At 43.6% G+C, this 21,459-nt stretch overlaps 1 protein-coding gene across 1 annotated transcript in view; it reads right to left on the minus strand.

The window, feature by feature from the left end:
• abca2 (ATP-binding cassette, sub-family A (ABC1), member 2) overlaps positions 1–21,459 on the minus strand; it is a 106,211-nt gene that overhangs the window by 19,382 nt on the left and 65,370 nt on the right. The window contains exons 24-38 of the mRNA XM_076890546.1: positions 20,803–20,996; positions 18,569–18,689; positions 18,175–18,465; positions 13,538–13,759; positions 12,111–12,213; positions 10,862–11,187; positions 8,794–9,007; positions 6,514–6,619; positions 6,322–6,433; positions 6,166–6,226; positions 4,297–4,471; positions 4,087–4,202; positions 3,388–3,535; positions 3,043–3,166; positions 2,618–2,750 (exon numbers count right to left, since the gene is read on the minus strand). Of these exons, the coding sequence (XP_076746661.1) occupies positions 2,618–2,750; positions 3,043–3,166; positions 3,388–3,535; positions 4,087–4,202; positions 4,297–4,471; positions 6,166–6,226; positions 6,322–6,433; positions 6,514–6,619; positions 8,794–9,007; positions 10,862–11,187; positions 12,111–12,213; positions 13,538–13,759; positions 18,175–18,465; positions 18,569–18,689; positions 20,803–20,996 (2,446 nt within the window). The remainder of the gene's footprint in view (positions 1–2,617; positions 2,751–3,042; positions 3,167–3,387; positions 3,536–4,086; positions 4,203–4,296; positions 4,472–6,165; positions 6,227–6,321; positions 6,434–6,513; positions 6,620–8,793; positions 9,008–10,861; positions 11,188–12,110; positions 12,214–13,537; positions 13,760–18,174; positions 18,466–18,568; positions 18,690–20,802; positions 20,997–21,459) is intronic.

The following is a 21,459-nucleotide window of genomic DNA, read 5'->3' on the forward strand; positions in this document are numbered from 1 at the left end:
AGGTACCATATGTGTGTAAGCACGTGTGTGTGTGTGTGCCTGTGTGAGAATGTGTGTGTTTGCATGTGTGTGTGTGTGTTTGGGGGTGCGTTTGTGTGACCTCCTGCCCACAAAAGGATCATAAAAGCAGGAAGCTTACTAAACAAGAAAACAGAACCCTCACATAGGATGTGCCTACAATAAACACTACAGCCTCCCCCACCAGTCAACAGGCTGCGGACGGCAATAGAAACAAAGGAATGTCTTTGATCATACAGTTTTACAAATTTAAGTAACACAATGATAACATTTAACAATTTAAACCTAACAGCGGCTGAAGCAAAACCTTAAACTGTAGGAGGAGTTTGGAGAGGCCATGGAAAAAGACTTTCAGATTGCCTCATTCTGGCAAACTGTCAGGTGACTCAGGAGGGGAAAGCAGTGCTCCACCCACACTCTGCATAGTGTGGGTGGAGCACTGCTGATTTGGACTGTCGGACGGTGGAAGGAAAACTTCAATGACCTCTTTAATCCCACCTCTTCCTTCCATAGAGGAAGCAGAGTCTGGGGACCAGGGGGATGAGTCGTCTATCACCGTGGGCGAGGTCACTGAGGCAGTTAAACAATTCCTTGGTGGCCCCTGGGGTAAATGAGCTTCGGCCTGAGTTCCTGAAGACTCTGGATGTTGTTGTAGGGCTGTCTTTGTCGACACGCCTATACAATGTTGTGTGGAGATCAGGGGCGGTAGCTCTAGACTGGCAAACTGGGATGGTGGTTCCCATCTTCAAGAAAGGGGACTGGAGGGTTTGCTTCAATTATAGGGGGATCACACTCCTCAGCCTCCCTGGGAAAGTCTATGCCAGGGTGCTGGAAAGGAGAGTCTGTCCGTTAGTCCAACCTCGGATACAGGAGGAACAATGCAATTTTTGTCCTGGTCGTGGAACACTGGACCAGCTCTTTACCCTCTCAAGGATACTTGAGGGTGCATGGGAGTTTGCCCAACCAGTCTATGTGTGTTTCATGGACTTGGAGAAGGCATTCGACCGTGTCCCTCGGACTGTCCTGTTGGAGGTGCTCTGAGAATATGGGGTGTCTGGCCCATTGCTACGGGCCATTCGATCATTATACAACTGTTGCAAGAGCTTGGTCTGCATTGCCGGCAATAGGTTTTACTTGTTTCCGGCGGGTGATGGACTTGGCTGCCCTTTGTCACCGATTCTTTTCATAGTTGTTATGGACAGAATTTCTAGGTGCAGCCAAGTGGCAGAAGGCTTTCACTTTTTGTGGTCTCAGAATCTCATCTCTGCTTTTCGCAGACGATGTGGTTCTGTTAGCTTCATCAGGTGGTGGCCTCCAGCTCAGCTGTTTGCAGCTGTTTGAGGTCTTGTTTAGGGTATAGTGCTATTTTCCAGGTTAAATAAAGGTTTAATAATAATTATCCACAAGCGAGGGGAGTGCTGCAGGCACAGCACCAATCCGTGCTGTGCCTGCAGTGATGCGGATGCTGTACCAGTTCATTGTGGTGAAGAGAGAGCTGAGCATTAAAGTGAAGCTCTTAATTATGTCCTGCCTTCAGCTCTCTGTGTCCCTACCTTCAACTATGGTCACAAGCTTTGGGTAGTGAACGAAAGAACGAGATTGCAGATACAAGTGGCGGAAATGAGCTCTCTGCAAAGGGTGCACGTTATGTACCACTGGTAGAAAGCAGAGGCAGGTGACATCCAGAAATCCTACCAGTGGCTGGACAAAGCTGGACTGAAAGACAGCACAGAGGCAATAATCATGGCAGCACAAGAACAAGCTCTGAGTACAAGATCCATAGAGGCTGGGGTCTATCACACCAGGCAAGACCCCAGGTGCAGGCTGTGTAAAGATGAGACAATCCAGCACATAACAGCAGGGTGCAAGATGCTAGCAGGCAAGGCATACATGGAACGCCATAACCAAGTGGCCGGCATAGTGTACAGGAACATCTGTGCCGAGTATAACCTGGAAGTCCCGAGGTCAAAATGGGAGACGCCCCCTAGGGTGCGAGCTAAGATCCTGTCTGTCCAGAGTCAATCCTGGGAACAGCTAAAATACTGCGCAGGACCCTGTGTTATATTTACGTATTTTTGCTGTTTTCTGTTATTCTACTGTTTTTAACTTGTTTTCTGTACAGCACTTTGGTCCTGTGCTGGGTATTTTAAATTGCTTTATAAATAAAATTGTATTGGACCCTCAAGCTCCCAGGCCTCTGGTAGACGACCCGAGCATGAAGGCTGGGGCGAGTGGGGAATTATTTTGTTTTATTTTGTAGCTGCGCCTCAGACCACGCCCTGCCACACTGATATTTGAAAGCTGTGTAACAGCAGGAAACCCTACTACATTATTTGTCTTATATACGAAGCATCAATCTGAAAGCTGCTTTGGTGCCGGCTTGGTACAGTACATAAGTTCTGGGGTTTTTCCCCTTTTTCCTGTTGTTAAGTCATTCATGCTTACCGGTAGTTGTGTTTTTAACGTACCCTTTGTTTATATTGTAAGTACATTTTTAGTACAGTCCTCAGCCAACTCTAACTGTAGATCTCTCAGCATACGACCCTCTGTGTAACTAAGTGGTAGGCATCCAGTTCAAAACTATATATAGAAAACTCACGGCGGGTTCCTCAGAAAGTTGTACTGACAGAGGATGGTGATGAGGAAGCCAACAAAGCCTTCGACTGTCATTGCAACAAGTCCTCGAGTCACAATATCCCACTCAAATGGTGATTTCATCTTGTCAAACTGCCCTAAAACACATAATTACAACAACTTAATGTGCAGCTTTGCTCTTCAATCTCCTAAAATCATTATGAATAAAACAGAAAAGCCTGCAAGACTGTAAATCTTTGTTCTCAACAAATCTTCTGTAGCACCAAACTAAGAATGTGCTCTGAATACCCGTATAAATCTTTAAGTATGTATAGCACAACTTTTAGGTTCTTGCAAGAAGTGTTGGTTCATCTCTGTTAAATAAATCATAGTAGTTTAAGATATTTCTCTTAACTTTATTGTAATTAGCCAGCTCGGTGCTTAGTGTACCTATTTTAGCGTAGTATTCATTGATGTACTCGTTGTAGGCCATCTGCATCAGGCCATGACCCAGGTTGTAGTTGGGGAAGATGAGGAAACAGGACTTTAGGTAACTGTTCACTTTTTTCAAATCCTGCAAAAAGAAAAAAAGAAGTAAAAGAAAGAAATACAGTAAAAAGCAAAGGTCATGTCAGATACTTTTCCATTTTGTAGTATTCATTCCAGTATGTGGAAGAGCAGGTGATCTAACTCAAAGATCACCATCTCTTCCAAATCTGTACTTTTGCTGTTGAAGGGGAAACGAGTGATGCGTTTGGCTGTGTGTCTGAGGTAAGATAAAAGAATCCAACAGACCTTGTCGTGTTCAAAGAGCTGTAGAAGGAAGGTTGCAACAGTTGCAGTGATGCCTATGAAGAGGTTGATGACTATGAGAAAGACATAGGCTGTACTGGGAACCTTAAACCAGAAGGATGCAGGATACATTATGGGAGTGATCGACCAACTGGAAAGGGGAAGAAAGAAACTTGCTATATGTTTCCATGTTTATAAACAGATCTTAGTATTTCATTTACATTTAGACAAGTAGTAGAGTTTTGTGAAAACTGCACCTAAACAGGACCTAGCATGATACTAGAGTTGAGTTTGCATGTCAATATGACAAAATGTGCTCCTGGAGACATCCACTGTACCGGAACCACCACGACATGTGGTTTTTAATATTTTTCCCTGTTTGTGAAAATAGTTTGCTGATACTATAAAATTACAGCTGTTAAAAATACAAGTGTGCAGCTGATATCAGAGAAAGGCAAAGTGATGATAATATGTTAGCAATAATTTAAAGCATCCCTATGATACTTTATATAATGCATTAGCACCAATCGTCTGAACTGTGCGCTAAAACAATTACAAGCAAAAGTGCAGGTGGTGGAAGTGGACTGACTTCTGTATATTATGTCTATTTAATGGAAGTCAGTATACAACTAAACTACATAACAATGTGAGCAGAGACTCAGAACCAAGGTGAAAAATCGTGTGTGCAGACAGATGTCTCACCCGTAGAGAAGAAAGAGGGAGAGGACAGCAGGGAAGTTTGTTGGAGAGGTGTAGGCTGGCAGGTCAAACACAAACAGAATAATAACGCAGCATGTAGCAGGTACCAGGTAGTTCAGCTGAGGACAGATAAAAGGAGAAACCATGTTCAGGAGCTGCACACACGTTAAAGCATTTAGTAAGACATTCACATCTGCAACATCACATCCTCACCATATCCCAAATATAGTTGGCTAGCCAGTAGATGACTGGGTCACAGCCACTGACAAACTGCAGGTGTTTGGCCTTTGTGGATTTTTCTGCTACTAGGAAAACCACAAAGCTGGCTGGGACAAAGGACATGGCGACAATAATGAAGATGGCAATCACTACATCTGTGCCCTGGAGCCTGCAGGTACAAAAACAAGGAGAAGAGCTAGTTCAGTTTCAGTTTACAGTATTTGGTCCTCAACAGTCATTTCAAAGCACTTTTGATAGAAACATTCATAAAGCAAAACTCTCTGAAGTTAAAGCTATACATCAATCTTTACAGTAAAGGAGGAATCGCTCTCTCTGTCTCTGTCCTCTTCTCAGGCCTCTTTGTGGCTCCTCTGCTATTTGTTTTTCCGAAGCACAGTTATAACTGCGATGGATGATCTGATATCAGTACCTCACATAACTCGCCACATGGTAGTGACCTCAGCACGTCGGAGCAGTATGCGTCACGTGACAGAGCAGCTGTGGTGTGTGAGACGTCTGGAGTTACTTCACACTCAAAGCATCTGGAGCCTCACTACGTGCTGCCAAACCAGCATTTCGTCTGTGAGTAGGCTCAGTTAAATGTGATAGAAACCGGCGCTCTCATGACTCATCAAGTGATGCTACTGACCAGCCAGTCGGTGGCATTCAGTCTGATGATGTCACATTTTAGTACCTGCTCGGATTGCTTGGATCCCGGGTGAGCAGATACTAAAAACGTACCTGGTACCAGGTACTACAACCTAACCGAAAACCCTGAAAACCGCACCGAGTCGATTTGAGTAGATACGAATGGAAAAGGGGTTTAATAGACACTAGCCCAGGAGAAGCATTCCCTTTTAGGAGAACTTCCTTTCAACAGGAAGAGAGGCCTGGCAGAACCAGGCTCAGGGCGTAGCAGCCATCAGCCATATGGCTGGATTCACTCACTGGACCCACGTCCTCATTTTAGGTTTGACAGTGTTTGTAGTAGATAAAGGTGAATGGCTTAAACATGAACTGAGCTGCAGTTTGGGGAAGGCTTCAGAGGGGACAGGTGGCGGCTCCCGGGCCTGGCAGATCCCCCATGAACCAATGAGAAGTGAAAGAATTGAAAAAGGGGAGGGAGGGTGGGGCACGAAAACAAGAATGAACAGCTTGTAGAGCTGGGGGAGCATGTATAGATAAGAAGCTAAAGGAGCTTGTTTGGAGGCCGGTCCTGCTCCTAAAATTCAGATACTTTAACTCCAATGAAGAGAAGAGACAAAATACCAGCAGCTGCCAGCGCTACTCCTACGCCTCCTAGCAGAACTTGAGGTCAAGGTCAACAGGATCCAAACTCATCTGAGACTTTTAGGAGATGCACCGATGGTATCAATTTGAAAATCATATGTCGCCTTGTTCTTGAGTTATCGTGTTCACAAAGTAGCGTGTCCATGAAGGGTGACGACCCCCAGTGTTTTACAGCTGAGGGTTAAGGAAGTCTATGACTAACTTTTCTGTTTGATGAATGCTGAATGGATGGGTTCTGACATCGGGGTTTTCTATTCGATCTGAACACTCAAAGCACTTTATACAACCTGCCGCATTCACACAAACACTTTTTCTGTGCTTCATCTATTGAAGTGCTTTCTATATACCACTGACACAGTCATACTCTGTTGGATGCATGGGAGAACAACTTAGTATCTTGCCCAAGGATTCTTGGCATGCAGACCAGAGGAGCCAGGAATCGAACCACCAACTTTCTGATTAGTAGATGGTCTGCTTTCTTCCAGAGCTAGCAACAATGAAGACTCATCGTTTACGTGAACAGAAATGTGAATCTATCACATAAATATATGAGGTAAAGCCACAGACACTTACAAATAGTCTAAAGAAAGGCTGGCACTGGTGCGATTCATCGGGTGGTTTGTTACTGTGATTCCTGCAAACAAACAGAACAAACAATCTGTTGTGTAGTTAAAAATAACCAACCAAACTGGCACAACTTTATTCAGCAGCTATATCTGGCGTGTCTACCATAGGCAGCAGGATTGCCCTTGGAGGGAGGCATGTTGGCACGCAGGATGGCATTGTTGAGGACATTCAGATACGTTGGCATGCTGTGGTAGCCTTTATTGTTGTAGAGAACCTAGACACAGTAAGTTGCACTGTTAGCAGTATTGTATACTGTACCTGTCCAGTTTAGAGTCATTGCGTCTTTGTCTTTACCTGAGCTGATCTGCGCACCGCTATTTTACGAACCATAGGTGGAAGATTTCTCCCAAAAGATGTTGGGATTGATTTCTGAATGTTGCCCACTGTTAAACCACCATATCTGTAACAAAATTAATTTGACAGAAAACCAGTATGTGCATGTTACTGTATCCATGTGAAATTAAGACGAAGTGTAGCCAAAGAGCAATGCACAATTACAATAAGTATGACTTGAAAAATTAATGGACTTAGGAATTCAGAAAAGTACCAGCAAATACTGATCCACCATTAATAACATCTGGAAAGTGTCTGATTGATGATTTACTTTTCAGCATGACAATGATCTCAGGAGCTCGGACAGAAAAGCATCTGGACATCTTTAAGCTTCTTGAAGACGTTTCATCCGAGAAGCTTCTTCATCATACATAACGAAGGGGATGTAATACCCTGTAGACCTCCAAAGATCCACAAAGGAGTCCCACTCAGACCCATTGATAGCAGCATTACCTCAGCCACATACAACACTGCAAACACCTCACCACCATCCTAGCGCCCCTTGTAGGGACCATCACATCAAGAACTCCACGACTTCACCGACAAGGTCCAGAAACTTCCCCTGGATCCAGATGAAACCATGGTGTCCTTTGATGTAGTCTTTCTCTTCACCTGCATACCCACCACGGAGGCCGTGGAGACTGTCAGAAAATGACTACAAGAAGACAGCTCATTGGAGGACAGGACCAACTTCACACCCAATCAGACCTGCACACTGTTAGACCTCTGCCTCACCACCACATACTTCAAATACAACGAAGGCTTTTACAGACAAACACATGGCTGTGCCATGGGCTCCCCCGTGTCACCTATTGTAGCCAACCTTTACATGGAGGAAGTGGAAAGGAAGGCTCTTGGCTCTTTCAAAGGAAGAGTACCCAGCCACTGGTACAGATATGTGGACGACACCTGGGTCAACATCAAGACACAAGAAGTGGAATCCTTCACACACGGACCAGTACCTCCTCTTTGACTCCCATCACCCTCTGCAACACAAACTTGGAGTAATCAGGACCCTACACCACCGGGCAGAACATGTTCCCTCTAAGCCTGATGGTAAATGGACTGATTCTTACAGAGTGCTTTTCTACTCTCCCAGAGTACTCAAAGTCCTGTATACAACATGCCTCATTCACCCATTCACACAAGCACTAAACACAAGTGCAAACTAATCTACATTCACACACATTCACACTCTGATGAACACATCAGAGGGCAATTTGCGGTTAGTATCTTGCCCAAGGATATTTGACATGCAGACTGGGGAAGGCACCAACCTTCCAACCAGTAGCTGATCTGCTCTACCACCTGAGCCACAGCCACCACAGCCCTAAGCCTAAGCCTGAAGGGAAAAAGAAGGAGCACACACATGTAAAGGAAGCTCATCAAGTCAGCAAAGATGCACAGAAAAGAAGATCAGACACCAGCTAGAGAAAATCAGAAGGACAAACAGAGCAGCACTGTCAGCCCTCATGTAGCGCGTTTATTAGAGAAATTCAGGAGTCTTCTCCAAGCACGACATCCCAGTGTACTTCAGACCCAGCCACACACTCAGACACAAACTGGTTCATCCACATCCGTTTTCACGCCTTGGCTCGCGTGATTAGGCAGAGGATCAATACCGGGTCCATGACTCCCTCAGAGACACTCCCATAGGGCTTAAAAATCTGGGACTCTCCACCAGTTGCTCTTAGAACTAAAGAAGCTTCTCGGATGGGAGATAAAACGTCTTCAAGCAAGTTAAAAAAGTCCAGATGTTTTTCTTTCTGACCTCCTTAGACTATAATGACCTGAACTGAGAACCTTCACAGACATCACAATGATCCCAAACACTGCCAGAGCACTAAGCAAACCTAAAGAAGAGCTTTGGTATATCCTTCAAGAAGCCTGGAGAACTGTTCCTGAAGATTACCTAAGAGAGCTTAGGCTGTGTGGAAGAATAAAGAACTGTACAAACTCTGTTTTTGCCTTATATGCTGTGTCTCTGTGTTCACATGTTTCAACAATGATGCCTGCTGTGTACTCTGAGGGGAGCTCGCAGCTACTCAGGCTCAGGAGGTCCCAGTAGCAGCCCATGACATATAACATATAAGTTATAATTCTGTTTAAACTAAGGTGATCCAACTAGTATTTTGTGCAATTAGATTCTACACTGAAAAGTCAAAGCATCAGTTTGCAGTATGTTGTCAGTATTTCTGTTGTGTGGCTGTTTCCTTAGAGTTGCTCCAGCAGCTGTCCTACCTGTGCAGCCGCACTCTGTCTGATGTGAAAAGCAGATATTCAGAGACGTTCCGGCCTGTGATGTCCACCATAATGTCACCGGTCACCACCTTCATGAGAGGGGGTTGTCCTCCTACCCCACTGGGACAGGAGAAGCCTGTCCCCTGCATAGAGCAGACGCAGCGCACCGGCTCATGGATGGACAAGGGAAAGGTAGGTGGAGATGTAACAGGCTCTAAGCAAAAGTGAAAGAGTCATCATTCATTCAGCGGATCTTTTCCTTAGTCCACGTGGACTTCTCAAAACAGAAAAAACACAGGGGGAATAAACTGCGTTAGAAATGATTTATTAGCTCTCCCAACGAGCCAAGACACAAGTAGGCATCACTGTACGTGTCTATTGGTCCACATTAGCAAAATATAATAAGACAATAACAATATTCTGCTTAAAAACATGAAAGGAACACTTTGCAATCACAGTATGGCATCACATAAATTAAACTTGGTGATCTGGTCAGGTAAGGAGCAGAGGGGTTATTGATCAGTTTCAGCTGCTCTGGTGTTAATAATATTAACACTAGGTGGACTAGATGGGCAACAATGAGACAACCCCCAAACAGAAATGGTTTTCAGATTAAGACCACCGACAGTGTTCGTCTCCTTATCTTTTCTGACTGCAGCGTCATTACTGGTGGCATGAAGTACTCCCTGCACCCTACAGAGGCTGCACAGGCAGGCCAACTCCTACAGCGAGGCACATCAATACATTTCATTATCAGAGGTTATCTGTGTCTCAGCATGCCGTGAGACACAGGCTAGGATAGCTGGACAGGACCGCACAAAGTCCTTAACCCATCAGCTGTACCAGTATCTGCTCCTTTCTGCAGGTGGAACAGGACGAGTGCTGCCAGAGACCTACAAGTGACAGCCAGCAGCCCACTGCTGTCAATGTCTCTAACCCAACAATCATAAGCAGGGCCTGAGAGCCCGAGGTCCTTTAGTGGGGCCCTGTGGTCACTGCCCAGCACTGTGGAGCCTGACTGGCCTTTAACCATACCAGAACTGGCAGGTCCAGCAGTGGTGCCCTGTTAGTGTTACTGTGAGACAGACGTGAACGGGTCCGGAGAAGCCATAGAGAAAGTACATGCATGCATTTGCTGCAATTAATTTTCCACCAAACAGACTCGCATGCTGCATCATTTTTTCACTCTGACTTCAGCCCTCTGTAGATTGATCATTTTCATCAAATGATGTGTCATCCTTCACTCCTAATATATTACCTGGACCACATCACCTCAGACATGCAGCATGATGATGTGTTTCCAAAGTGTTCCTGTCACGGTTCTGGGTCAGTTTGACCCAGTATTTTGAGTTATGCTTTTGGTGTGTTTTGCATTTTGGATTCTTTTCTTATTATGATGATAATGATGATTATGACTCTATGTTTCGGTTATTCTTGTTTAGGGATTAGTTCGTAGGTTTTTGTGTTCTCATGTTTATTGCAGGTTTAATTCAGTGTCTAGTCTATCTCTCTGTGTCGTGTCTGCGTGTTTGTTTAGTGGTGTCTTGTTTCCTGTTTTACTCTGAAGGCTCATGTTCAGGTCTTATTCCTCCCAGCTGTGTTCCCCTTCTGTCTCTAATTTCTTGATGACTGCCTCAGTGTATTTAAGCCCAGTGTGTCTTTGTGTCAGTGTCAGATCGTCTGTTATCCTCACCTCGTATTTTCCCTTATTGTGACACTGTGTTCATAGCCTGCTTAGTTACTCTGTGTTTATACTTTTTTCCATAGTTCCTTCACAGAGTGCCTTAGCCTTCTTAGTTTACACAGTGTTCTCTGTCTTCTTAGTTTTCCCAGTTTCAGTGTCCCCTAGTGTTTTTGTTATGCCTGCAGCCACAATAAAGGCTTGCCTTATTTTGGAAACCTAGTTCTGTCTCCACCGTGTCTGCTCTTGGGTCTACCTCATTCCTCACGCCGGCGCGCCCCACCGTGACAGTTCCTTTAATTATTTTTTGTTTAAGTCAAGTCTTGATTTTCAGATCTAGAGCTACATACGTTAAATGGGTCGCACGCATATTATGGAAGCACTTACTATGAACTGTAATTGGAGGAGTGACTGTTAGGTTCCACAGACCGTCCTCAAAATTAGAGTCTGGGTCATCTGAAGGTGCTGGCGAAGGTGGTGGGGGCACAAAGTTGGAGAGGGGGACGCCCTGAGTGAAGGAGTCCAGACACATAGAATCAAAGTATTTGGCAGCTAGGGTTTTGGAGTTATTGGCATTGGGGTTGAGGGTTTGTGCCAGCTGGTCCAGGGTGCTGTTGAAGGGGGTTTTGAGGATACAAGTAGCACCGATACCCGAGGGCAGGCGGAAGGTGTTGATGATCTTCTGTGGGCTGGCGTCTGGTGACAGCTTGTTCCTGAGAGTGGACCAAAGATGTGTCAGTCACATTTCTTTCTATTCCACTGTGTCAGTGTTGACTTGAGCAAAATGCTGCTGTGCACCAGGATTCTGTTTAAAGTAACAGCTTATTTCAGCGTCTAAAGGCTCCAGTATTTGGACTCATAAGATCTCTTTTGGTCAACCTTGCTAAGCTCTGCTACAGGTCGAGGTGACAGGACTCCATGGAATAATATATGAGGTGATCGAGTTAGTCCATGACCCTGAACCACAGTTATGCTTGGCACGCTCATCACTGACAGTCCTGCTAACACAAGGCTATATCGTTTTTAACACAGGTCACTTTGGCTGTTGTGTGTAAGGGTGACAGTAGCAGGCATAAACAATCAGCACACATCATCACACAACTTGACAATTTAGCCACATATACTGAAACTAATCCTTTCATTACTGATGTGGAGATGATTCACCACCAGAAACCCTTTCCATGTCTTGGTAGAGCTTTCTTATATGCAGCTGTTTACTAAGCAAAAGACAAGTTGCTACAGCAGTGTGGGGACTTACGTAGGACAGTTACAATCAGGGCGTCTACGCTAATTAAACCTGACAGACAGTTTAGTATAAATAATATCAAGCATGCTGAATTTTTATTTGCTGAAAACATGACGCGATGTTCCAGTTTAATTCACAGAGATATCAGACATTGTTATTTGTCAGTCAAGTTGCTGTACTGGCTTTACTTCAGGCTAGCGTGCACTAGAGTGAGCACGAGCAGTTACTTTTCTAATATCGAGTAATATAAAAGAAGTCAAACACAAACAGTTTGTTTGGTAAATGTTCAGCTGAGAAATGTGACTTCACTGTCAAAGAAACATCTGCAATATTTAGTTTTAATGATAAAAATCTGCATGAGTTATATCAGTAAATTAAACATCATCCTACCTGTACTGGGGTCTGTCTTCATTGGCATAAGGGATGAAGTTGCCTCTTGGTTGGGTGTAGTTATGATACTGAGATGGGGACAAGATCAAGGGTGGCAAATCTCCTGTAAAATAATTCACACACAACATCCATCCATTAATCAGGGATCTTTTTACGTAGATTTTACAGCTAATTGTAAAAATAAAGTGCACTGAGCCCTAGAAACCCATGTATTTCATTAGTTTAGTAGCTCCCCTGTTTTAACTGTTGAGTGAATAAAATAAACAAATAATTTAAATATCGACTGAAGTGAGCGTGCTCACCAGCTACTGCTACCCTCCACCCTGGTATATCACACATTCTTCATAGCAACACGAGTCACAATGAGCCAAACTTAACAACAAGACAACAAAGTGACGCTTTCAGTCCATGATTATTGATGCTCTCCGTTTCTAAGCATGAAAGCATAAAATGATTATTTAACTACGCTGCTCTGTTCTTATATAAAATGTGAAATCTAAACATGAAACACACTCACATATGTGCGTGTTTCTGCTACAAATATGGGGGCTTTTTTCTGAATATTTCAGGTGATTGCTGCAGGACACGGACATGAATCTCTGGCACTGTGTGTAAAACTCCTCCTCGCCATTTACGCTTTCCAAAAAATCAACGATCATGGCGGCAGCGATCACAGTCACGCCTGCTGACTAAATGTGCAGCATTACCCGTTTGACCCACCGCTGGTTCTGGTTCACGTCTCAGGTCAGTCGGGTTCCACCCCACCCTGCCAACCCAGCTCAACAATCTGGTCTGAGTAACCCTCATCAGTCATCACTCGTGGACTCAGGGTCCTTATCACTACTTCTAAGCGCTTTGCAACCTGTTCTCCAATATGTGCCTTTCTCTTGTTTGTATAGATTTGTTCCTGCTGTCTTACCATCGATACTTTATTGTCATTGTCAATCGTGCAGGAGTAAAGGGCTATTCTATTCTATCCTATTCTATTCTATTCTATTCTATTCTATTCTATTCTATTACTCGGTTTCTTTGCTGCTAATCTTAGTGTACCACCTTCATGATTCATTTGAATACTTTGGTTCAAACATTTATCTTGTAAAGTTTGATCCACGTATTTTAAGTTTTTCTATTTTAGGAAGATGTTTATGAGCAAAGACTGTTCGATGAATGTGAAATTCAATACAGTTTTATTTACATGTGGCCAAATCACAACAACTTATATCGTCTAAACTGCTGAGAGCCCACTCAGCAGTTTATTTGTAATAGACTGTTAAAGTATTAGGAGCTCTGTACAAAACTGTATTCACCATAATCTAAATACTGAACTGTTTAACAGTATACAGACAACTTCTGCAATCCTGTTTATCTTCTTGGTAAGGCGGGACAGCAGCAATATTAAAACCAGCAAAGGACGAGTAAAATCTCACCGATCTCGGGCACAGATAAGGCCACGGTCATGGCCACACAGACAAAGAAGGCAGGCAGGAGGATCTGAGAGAAGAGACCCTTGGTGTTCCTCTTGGCACAGTGAAACCTCTTGATAATAAGTCCATGAAACTGGCTCAGTTTCAACCACCAACCCTCCAGCTTGAAGGTGCCCTGCCCTTCCAGCACCTCCGGCTCTGGTGACGAGGGGTTCTCTGCATCTCCTAAAGTGAAAAAGTTAAAACATGAAATAGACAAACTGACAAATTATGGATGAGAACAGTAATCACAACCGGTCTGTATGATTCTTTAGTGCTCACACTATATGAGCATTTTTATTCCAGAAGCATGAAAAGAAAAAAGATCTAAAGAAAAACAAAAACTAAGAAAAAAACATTTAATGTTGTAGCATTGTCACTTGCATTTATTAACTAATAAACTGATGAAAATATTCATCTAAATTTTGACAATATAAGTCACTAAACCCTGAAACGAGCCATGAGATTCATGGGTTCGAGCATCTAAACTCATGATGAGACTGTGTGTTTTTATAAAACAAAAAGTCTGTTCTTTCCTTTAAAAACGTGTTCAACTTTAAGTCATCTTAGATAAATATTTACCACCTGTTTGTTCAGTTATATTAAATTCTGTTTGACATGCGTGGAAGTGCCTGTGAATCCCATCTTTATATCCCTCCACAGATATTCTGTCCGTGCCTTGGCTGACATTTTATCCATTCAAACATCGCATGTGTCAGGCAGTGGTCAGGGATGGAGGCTGTGGCAGTCTGATCCCTAGATATCGAGGCTGGCTGCTGGGACATGAAATGCCACCTCTCTGGTGGGGAAGGAGTCTGAGTTAGTGTGTGAGGTTGAGAGATATTGGCTATAGCAGGCTCAACACATGTCTCCTGGAGAGGTCCTGGACTGTTCAAGTCACTGCTCCATCTAGTGACTCTGTCTTCTTACTGGGAGACTTCGACACTCACGTGGACAGTGACACCTGAAGGGGGTGACTGGGAGGAATGGCCTGATCCGAACCAGATCAGGGTTCTGTTTTTGGCTTCTGTGCAAATCACAGTTTGTTCATACCGAACACTATTTTTGAACATAAGGGTGCCCATACACATGGTACCAGGACACCGTAGGTTGATGGTCAGTTGTATTATTGTATTATCAGATTTCTGATCTATCCAGAACATTCGCATGAAGAGAGGGCTAGAGCCGTCAACTGACCACCGCCTGGTAATGAGTAGGATCAGGTGGTGGGGGAGGATATTGAACCTGGCACGCCTAAATGTGCCTGGCAGAGGCTCCGCTCTGGGAATTCCTCAACTAGAATGTTGACAGCAGTCTGAAGGAGGCTGATATTGAGTCTATATCGACCATATTCTCCATCTCCATTGCTGAGGCTGCGGCAAAGATGTTATTGCCTGTTGTGGTGGTAATCCCTGAACCAAATGGTGAACAGAGGAGGTAAGGGTAAACCTCAAGCTGAAGAAGAATTTTTATTGGGCTTACTACACTGTGGGCAGCGGACGGTTACCGGCAGACCAAGAGAAGGCGGCTCGTGCAGTAACTGGAGCAAAAACTTCATGGGAAGAGACTTTCAGTTTGTTTTGAAGCAATTCTGGCAAACGAGTGGTACAGGAGGGGAAAGCAGAGCACTACTTACAGTGTGTAGTGGGTGTGGGTGCTGCTGACTTGAACTCATGATGTAGTCAGGCATTGCAAGGAATACTTTAAGCATGTTAATCCACTGACACATCTTCTGTAGAGGACCAAGAGCGTAGCCATGCCCTTGGGGTTGAGGAGGTTTGCCCTGAGCTCGTAAAGGCTCCAAATCTTGTGGGGCTGTTTTGATTGATACTCCTCTGCAGCACTGCATGGAGATCTGGGGTGGTGAGTCCCATCTTTAAGAAGGGGGGGATCAGAGGGTTTCTTTCAATTCAATTTTATTTATACAGCGCCCAATCACAACAACAGTCGCCTCAGGGCACTTTATACTGTAAGGTATAATAATACCTACAGAGAAAAACCCAACAATCATATGACCCCCTATGAGCAGCACTTTGGCGACAGTGGGAAGGAAAAACTCCCTTTTAACAGGAAGAAACGTCCAGCAGAACCAGGCTCAGGGAGGGGCGGGGCCATCTGCTGCGACTGGGTGGGGTGAGAGAAGGAAGACAGGATAAAGACATGCTGTGGATAAAGACATGGGGGTCACACTTCTCAGCTTCCCTAGAAAGGTCTCTTCTCAGGGACAGCTCGTCCATTAGTCAAACCTCAGATGCAGGATGGAACAAGAGCAAGACGCTGCCTGGCTGCCTCCTAGGTTAGATATTGGCAGCATGACCCATCTGCAGGAGGCTTTGGAGCAAGTCCATAACACACTGGTGGGGTGAGGTGGCTGGGGAGAGGGAGATCAGGGCTTTTCTGCTTAGGCTGTTGCCCCCATAACCAGAGGTGTGGACTCGAGTCACATGACTTGGACTCGAGTCAGACTCGAGTCATTAATTTTATGACTTTAGACTTGACTTGAAAAAATGTTCTAAGACTTGTGACTTGACTTGGACTTTTACACCAATGACCTGGGACTTGAATTGGACTTGAACCGGTTTACTTGAAAAGACTTGATATTTCACCCCAAATATAAAATTTAACATGCATATTATATAGAGATTGAAAATGTGACGTCATTCAGGGGTAAAACCGCAAAGGATTCTGGGAACTCGTGGCAAGAGGTACTAGCGCACGCAGGCTTTCAATTAAAATCAGTCACACAGCGATAAAAAGAAACACAAAAATGTCAAGAAGCTGTTGTATTATTAACTGCAATAGCCGGTCGCATGACAGCCACGGGAAGCCGACGGGTAAAGAGATCGGTTGTTATCGGATTACGTCGTTGAAGAGAAATTGTTCGAGCCATGTTTCCGAAGTAACAAAGAGGCGACTGGATTGCAGCCATTCAAAGACCAAATATAACGTCCCAGAACCCTCCAGCTCACAGGTTAGTCTGCTCCAAGCATTTACACAAAGGTCAGTCTGCTGTTGTAGTTAATGCGTCATTTTCATAACATAATTGGTGATATAGGTTACAAGCAAGTCTGGCGCTGAACAGAAATTGTCGCGCTATGCTCCTTTATTTATTGTGCATAAATAGTAAATTATCCTGACACAATACTGCGTTTCGCTTCTGTTATTATGGTACATTGACAAAAACATGTACTTTTATTCACAGGATAAAACAGGTTTTTTGTATCACTAATTGTCCAGTACGATTACAGCATACAGTATTATTGTCACTGCTACATTTCTGTGATGCTACCAGAAATTATTTCCACTGCTAATTAATTACCGTTGAGCTCAAAGGTCCTATTAATAAACGGTTAAGGAATGTGTATTTATGACGACGATTTGTGAGACTGGTAAACTTATGATACGTACGATGGTCTTTCGTTCTACACGGTGCATTTCAAGGTCCTGTACCCATCCGTCGGTAAACTGTACCTGGGCTTGTTGCAGTGACCTGAAGTTACTATCGTGCCAAACTAGGTATCCCCGACAGAATTTGTTCCCCCTGTGTAAATCACAGACAAACAGTATCCCACATTGCTGATTTTTCGTTCACAAACACTTCTTATTATGACGCATTTCTCCTGAAACTTTGGAGGATTTAGCTCTTTATATAATAAAGTTACAGGAGAATAAAAATAGTTATTAGCCAAAATGTTTATGGTTTATTAAAATAATCCCATCTGATACCCCGTGAGCAATAAATATATAATTTTCTGTTGTAACCCTCAAACTGAATGGTAATGTAACGATACTAATTTTTCACAAAATGAAAACATCAGTACTTCCTGCGTGCTCCCAGCACAGGGGAAACAAATTCTGTCGGGGATACCTACTTTGGCACGACACCGGTCCTACAACCGCATCCAAGAATAACATGCAGCTTATCTCAGAACTGTCGGTGAAAATTATTCTTGGAGCTAGGTTTAATTGAGCTGCATTTTAAAGAGGTGCAATTTCACAATTTGTGTATATTTTCTAAGTTCACTATTTTGTCATGTGTTGAGAAAAACACAGATTTTAAAATTACATGGTCTAATATTTACATTTAGCATAACTGCAACATTATTTTTTCGTTTTGTTTTTTTTAAAGACTCGAAAGGACTTGAAATTCAAAATTTCAGACTTGTGACTTGACTCGGACTTTTACACCAGTGACTTGAGACTCGACTCTGACTTGCCTGACATTACTTGAGACTTGACTTGAGACTTGCAAAACAATGACTTGGTCCCACCTCTGCCCATAACAAGGGAGGGAAGGATGGACGGATGATTGACTTGTTCTTTTATTAAGGTCATTTTTTCCCAAATTTTGGATTCACTGTCACTCTGCATCATCTGGTCTCCAACCATCATTTCTTGACACATTTTAAAGATGCTCAAACCAATAGAGTGCACCACACCATCATTTGCCTCAGCAGAGTAAGAGAATGTAAAGATGTTTTTAATAAACTAGCAAAAAACAAACAAACAAACAAAAATGTTTTTCATTTGTGTATAAATTCATGAAAGATGTGGCAAAGAACGATCAAACAAGAGTACATCTGCTGTTGTTGTTGTCTTACCCTGGAGGCTAGCAGAGTCAGCCCCCTGTCTGTTGTCAAAGAGCGGACAGTAATCTCCATAGAAGTCGGTATACAGCCCTCCTTCATCGCCTCTTACTGAGCCGACAGATGAGGAGGACATTAGAGAAGACTGGCTCTGGCTTAGTGTGGAGCACTTCACCAGATTGTTTAGTTCCACCGTTGGCTTTTCAGGCTCCACTTGGGATCCTGTCTCACCCTGTGGTCCCCCCAAACCTTCTGAACCGATTGATGATTTCCCTACAGAGCTCCCCCCTGGCGAACCCTTTACGTCTGCTCAGAGATAACAGGGGTGGGAAGAAGGTAATCATGTCAGCCATGTGCCAACCGATGAAGTCAAAACACACATATGAACATATAAGAAACATGTGCTCACCAGCATCGCTGTTTTCAAGAGACTGGTCCTCTTCAGACACTTTGAGAAAGACCTCCTCTAAGGTGGTGTCCATTACCCCAAAACTAGTCAGTGCCAGGGAGTCCAAGCTCTTCTCTAAAGCCTGGAGGCACAATGGCAAATTAGTAAATAAGGCAAAATGAGAGTTTGAAGATTGTTGTGTACAAAGTCTGTCTTTATGTATGACCGCCTTTATTCTTCAGCACAGAATGAAGAATGAACTTTATTTGGAAGTAGTCTTCATGTATACTTATTCAGGCTTTTTGAAGGATATTCCAAAGCTTATCTGTGGCTGTTTGCTGCCTTTTGCTTCATTCTCTGTCAAGATGATTACACACCGCTACAATAACATTGAGGTCCTGGGCAGGTCAGTGAATGGCTGATAGTGTTTCACTGGGAATTTGTCTACCCAGATATGCTTTTACTGCACTGCAGTGTGTTTGGGATCACTAAAAAATGAAGCCAATGCTTACCAGACGGTACTCCATGATAGATCACAACCTGTCAGTACTGTCAGCAACACTGCTGGCTTAATTGTCACATTAAACTATGAGATCGACCTGTAAAACATCATAACAAATTTATGTCAAGATGTTTTAAAGGTCGATAAATATGCTCAGCTTTCTTTTGATTGCTATAAACTGAGGATTGGATACAAAAATGAAACGCTTGGCTTCATTCTTAAGGCCTGTTTCAGTCTAGTTCTTGCACAACTTGGCATACTTCCTTAAGAATGGCTTCTTGACAGCCACTCTTACAGTTAGATCATTTCTGATGAGACTTCAGCAAACAGTAGGTCAAATGAAGGGCCGGGTGCACGTGGTCCTGTGTCAGGTGCTGTATTTTTCCCCCGTTTCTAAAGGACGTGGCTTTTAGATACTGGTTATCTGCTCCGGGAGGTTTTCACACTTGTTGTTAATCTCTCTTCCACAGCATGTCTTTATCCTGTCTTCCTTCTCTCACCCCAACCAATCACAGCAGATGGCCCCGCCCCTCCCTGAGCCTGGTTCTGACGGAAGTTTCTTCCTGTTAAAAGGGAGTTTTTCCTTCCCACTGTCGCCAAAGTGCTGCTCATAGGGGGTCATATGATTGTTGGGTTTACCTTACAGTATAAAGCACCTTGAGGCGACTGTTGTTTGGTTCTATATAAATAAAACTGAACTGAAGTTTGTCGGCCTTTATGGGTCTTCTTTTGTCCACTTCTTTGAGGACACTGCACACCATGCTAAGATCTGCCAAGGTTTGGGGTACTACAACACTGTTAAAAAGTTGTTTTTTATGTCACACTTACAGTGCTGGGTCTTTGTACTAGCATTTTGAGTTCAACATTTTACTACTACTTGTGTGGTTTCCACATCTTTGTCCTTTATTTATGTCATTTTAAGTTTTTATTATATCCCATTTAGTTTTTTCATTCTCAGTTTTGCTCGTCTCCTTTTGGGAACATGTATATTTGGCTAGGCCTGAGCCTGGGCCTTTCTGAGCCCTGCCCACTGCAGGCCATGGTCATGGAGGTTGGGGGTTTCCCCTCCCTACTGCTACTCATTTGTAGTTGCTTCCCCTGGCTTGGGCCTCTTTGGTGCCCGGTGGGGGGTCTGCTTGGTGCAGGCCAAATCCACCCATTCATCCATCCATCGATTATGAATCCACGGCCCTCTTCCACAGTCCTACTGTCTTCCTCCCTGCACGGCCGACCTATCACAGAGTATCACTGCTCCTTGCTGAACCTGGTTCTGCAGGAAGCTACTTCCTGTTAAAAGGGAGTTCTCCTTCCCACAGCCACCAAGGCAGTTGTTTTCTGTATTATTGTAGAGTTGTTAGTTTACAAAAGCACCTTGAAGTAACTGTGGTTGTAATTTGGTGCTATATAAATAAAACTGAATTGAATTAGATTAAATTTAAAACACATTGTCTTTTATGCAATTAGCCAGACCATATATAGAATCAGCAGCAGCATCAGAAAAGATGTAAATGACCTGCTTTTCTACTCATCATTCACACCAGCACTTTTTTCTACTCTTTTTCTACACACGTGTTTTTTATCAAACATTCACACTCTGATGGATGCATTGATGAGCAACTTGAGGTTAGTATCTTGGCCAAGGATATTTGGCATACAGACTGGGAGCAACCAGGGATCAAACTACCAACCTTGCGATCAATAGCTGTGAGTTTATTCTGTAACAGAAGAGTTTTCTTTGCTTGTGTAAATGTACCTGAAACAGCCTCTCAAAACAGCCCTTCTTGACAGCCTCAGAAGGCAGCACGTAGGACAGCTCAGTGTTGGAGTCGGACACCAGCAGGCAGGAAGCCACAAACTGACGAATAAACTGAGTGACCTGAACTTCTGAGCAAGGCGACAGAGAGGAGGACGGAGACAGAGATGGAGGCTGGAACTGGCTGGCCTGGCCTTAGCATTGAAAGAAAAAACACAAAGCATGAAGACTTTTGGTTTTCTGCATGGTGGTGGGTAGGTGGGGGTGGTGGGCACATGTTTGCATAGTGCAGGGCTCTTCTGCTTGTGTGCTTTTGTTTTGCCTTTCTATCAAAAGCAGTTTTGGTTGAAGGTTTAATAATCGTGTTACTGCTCTGCTTCTAACATCTTTCTGCTGTGTGTAGTTCAACTCCACGCACACACTGAATAAAATGAACATCATTTATGAGGTGCTCCTTTAACTGAACTCTCACCTCATAAATGATTATATTATAATCAGATTATTGAAGTGAATGCTGGATGTATGTTTGTGATGATACCAGAACACCAGTAAGTATTTTCTACTGTAATTCACCAAAGTATAGACAAAGGTTGTACATATGTCAGATAAAACCAATAAAATCCCAAATGTACAAATCATATAGTAGACAAACAATGT

Source organism: Maylandia zebra, linkage group LG12 (genome assembly GCF_041146795.1).
Source record: "Maylandia zebra isolate NMK-2024a linkage group LG12, Mzebra_GT3a, whole genome shotgun sequence".
Classification (NCBI taxonomy): domain Eukaryota; kingdom Metazoa; phylum Chordata; class Actinopteri; order Cichliformes; family Cichlidae; genus Maylandia; species Maylandia zebra.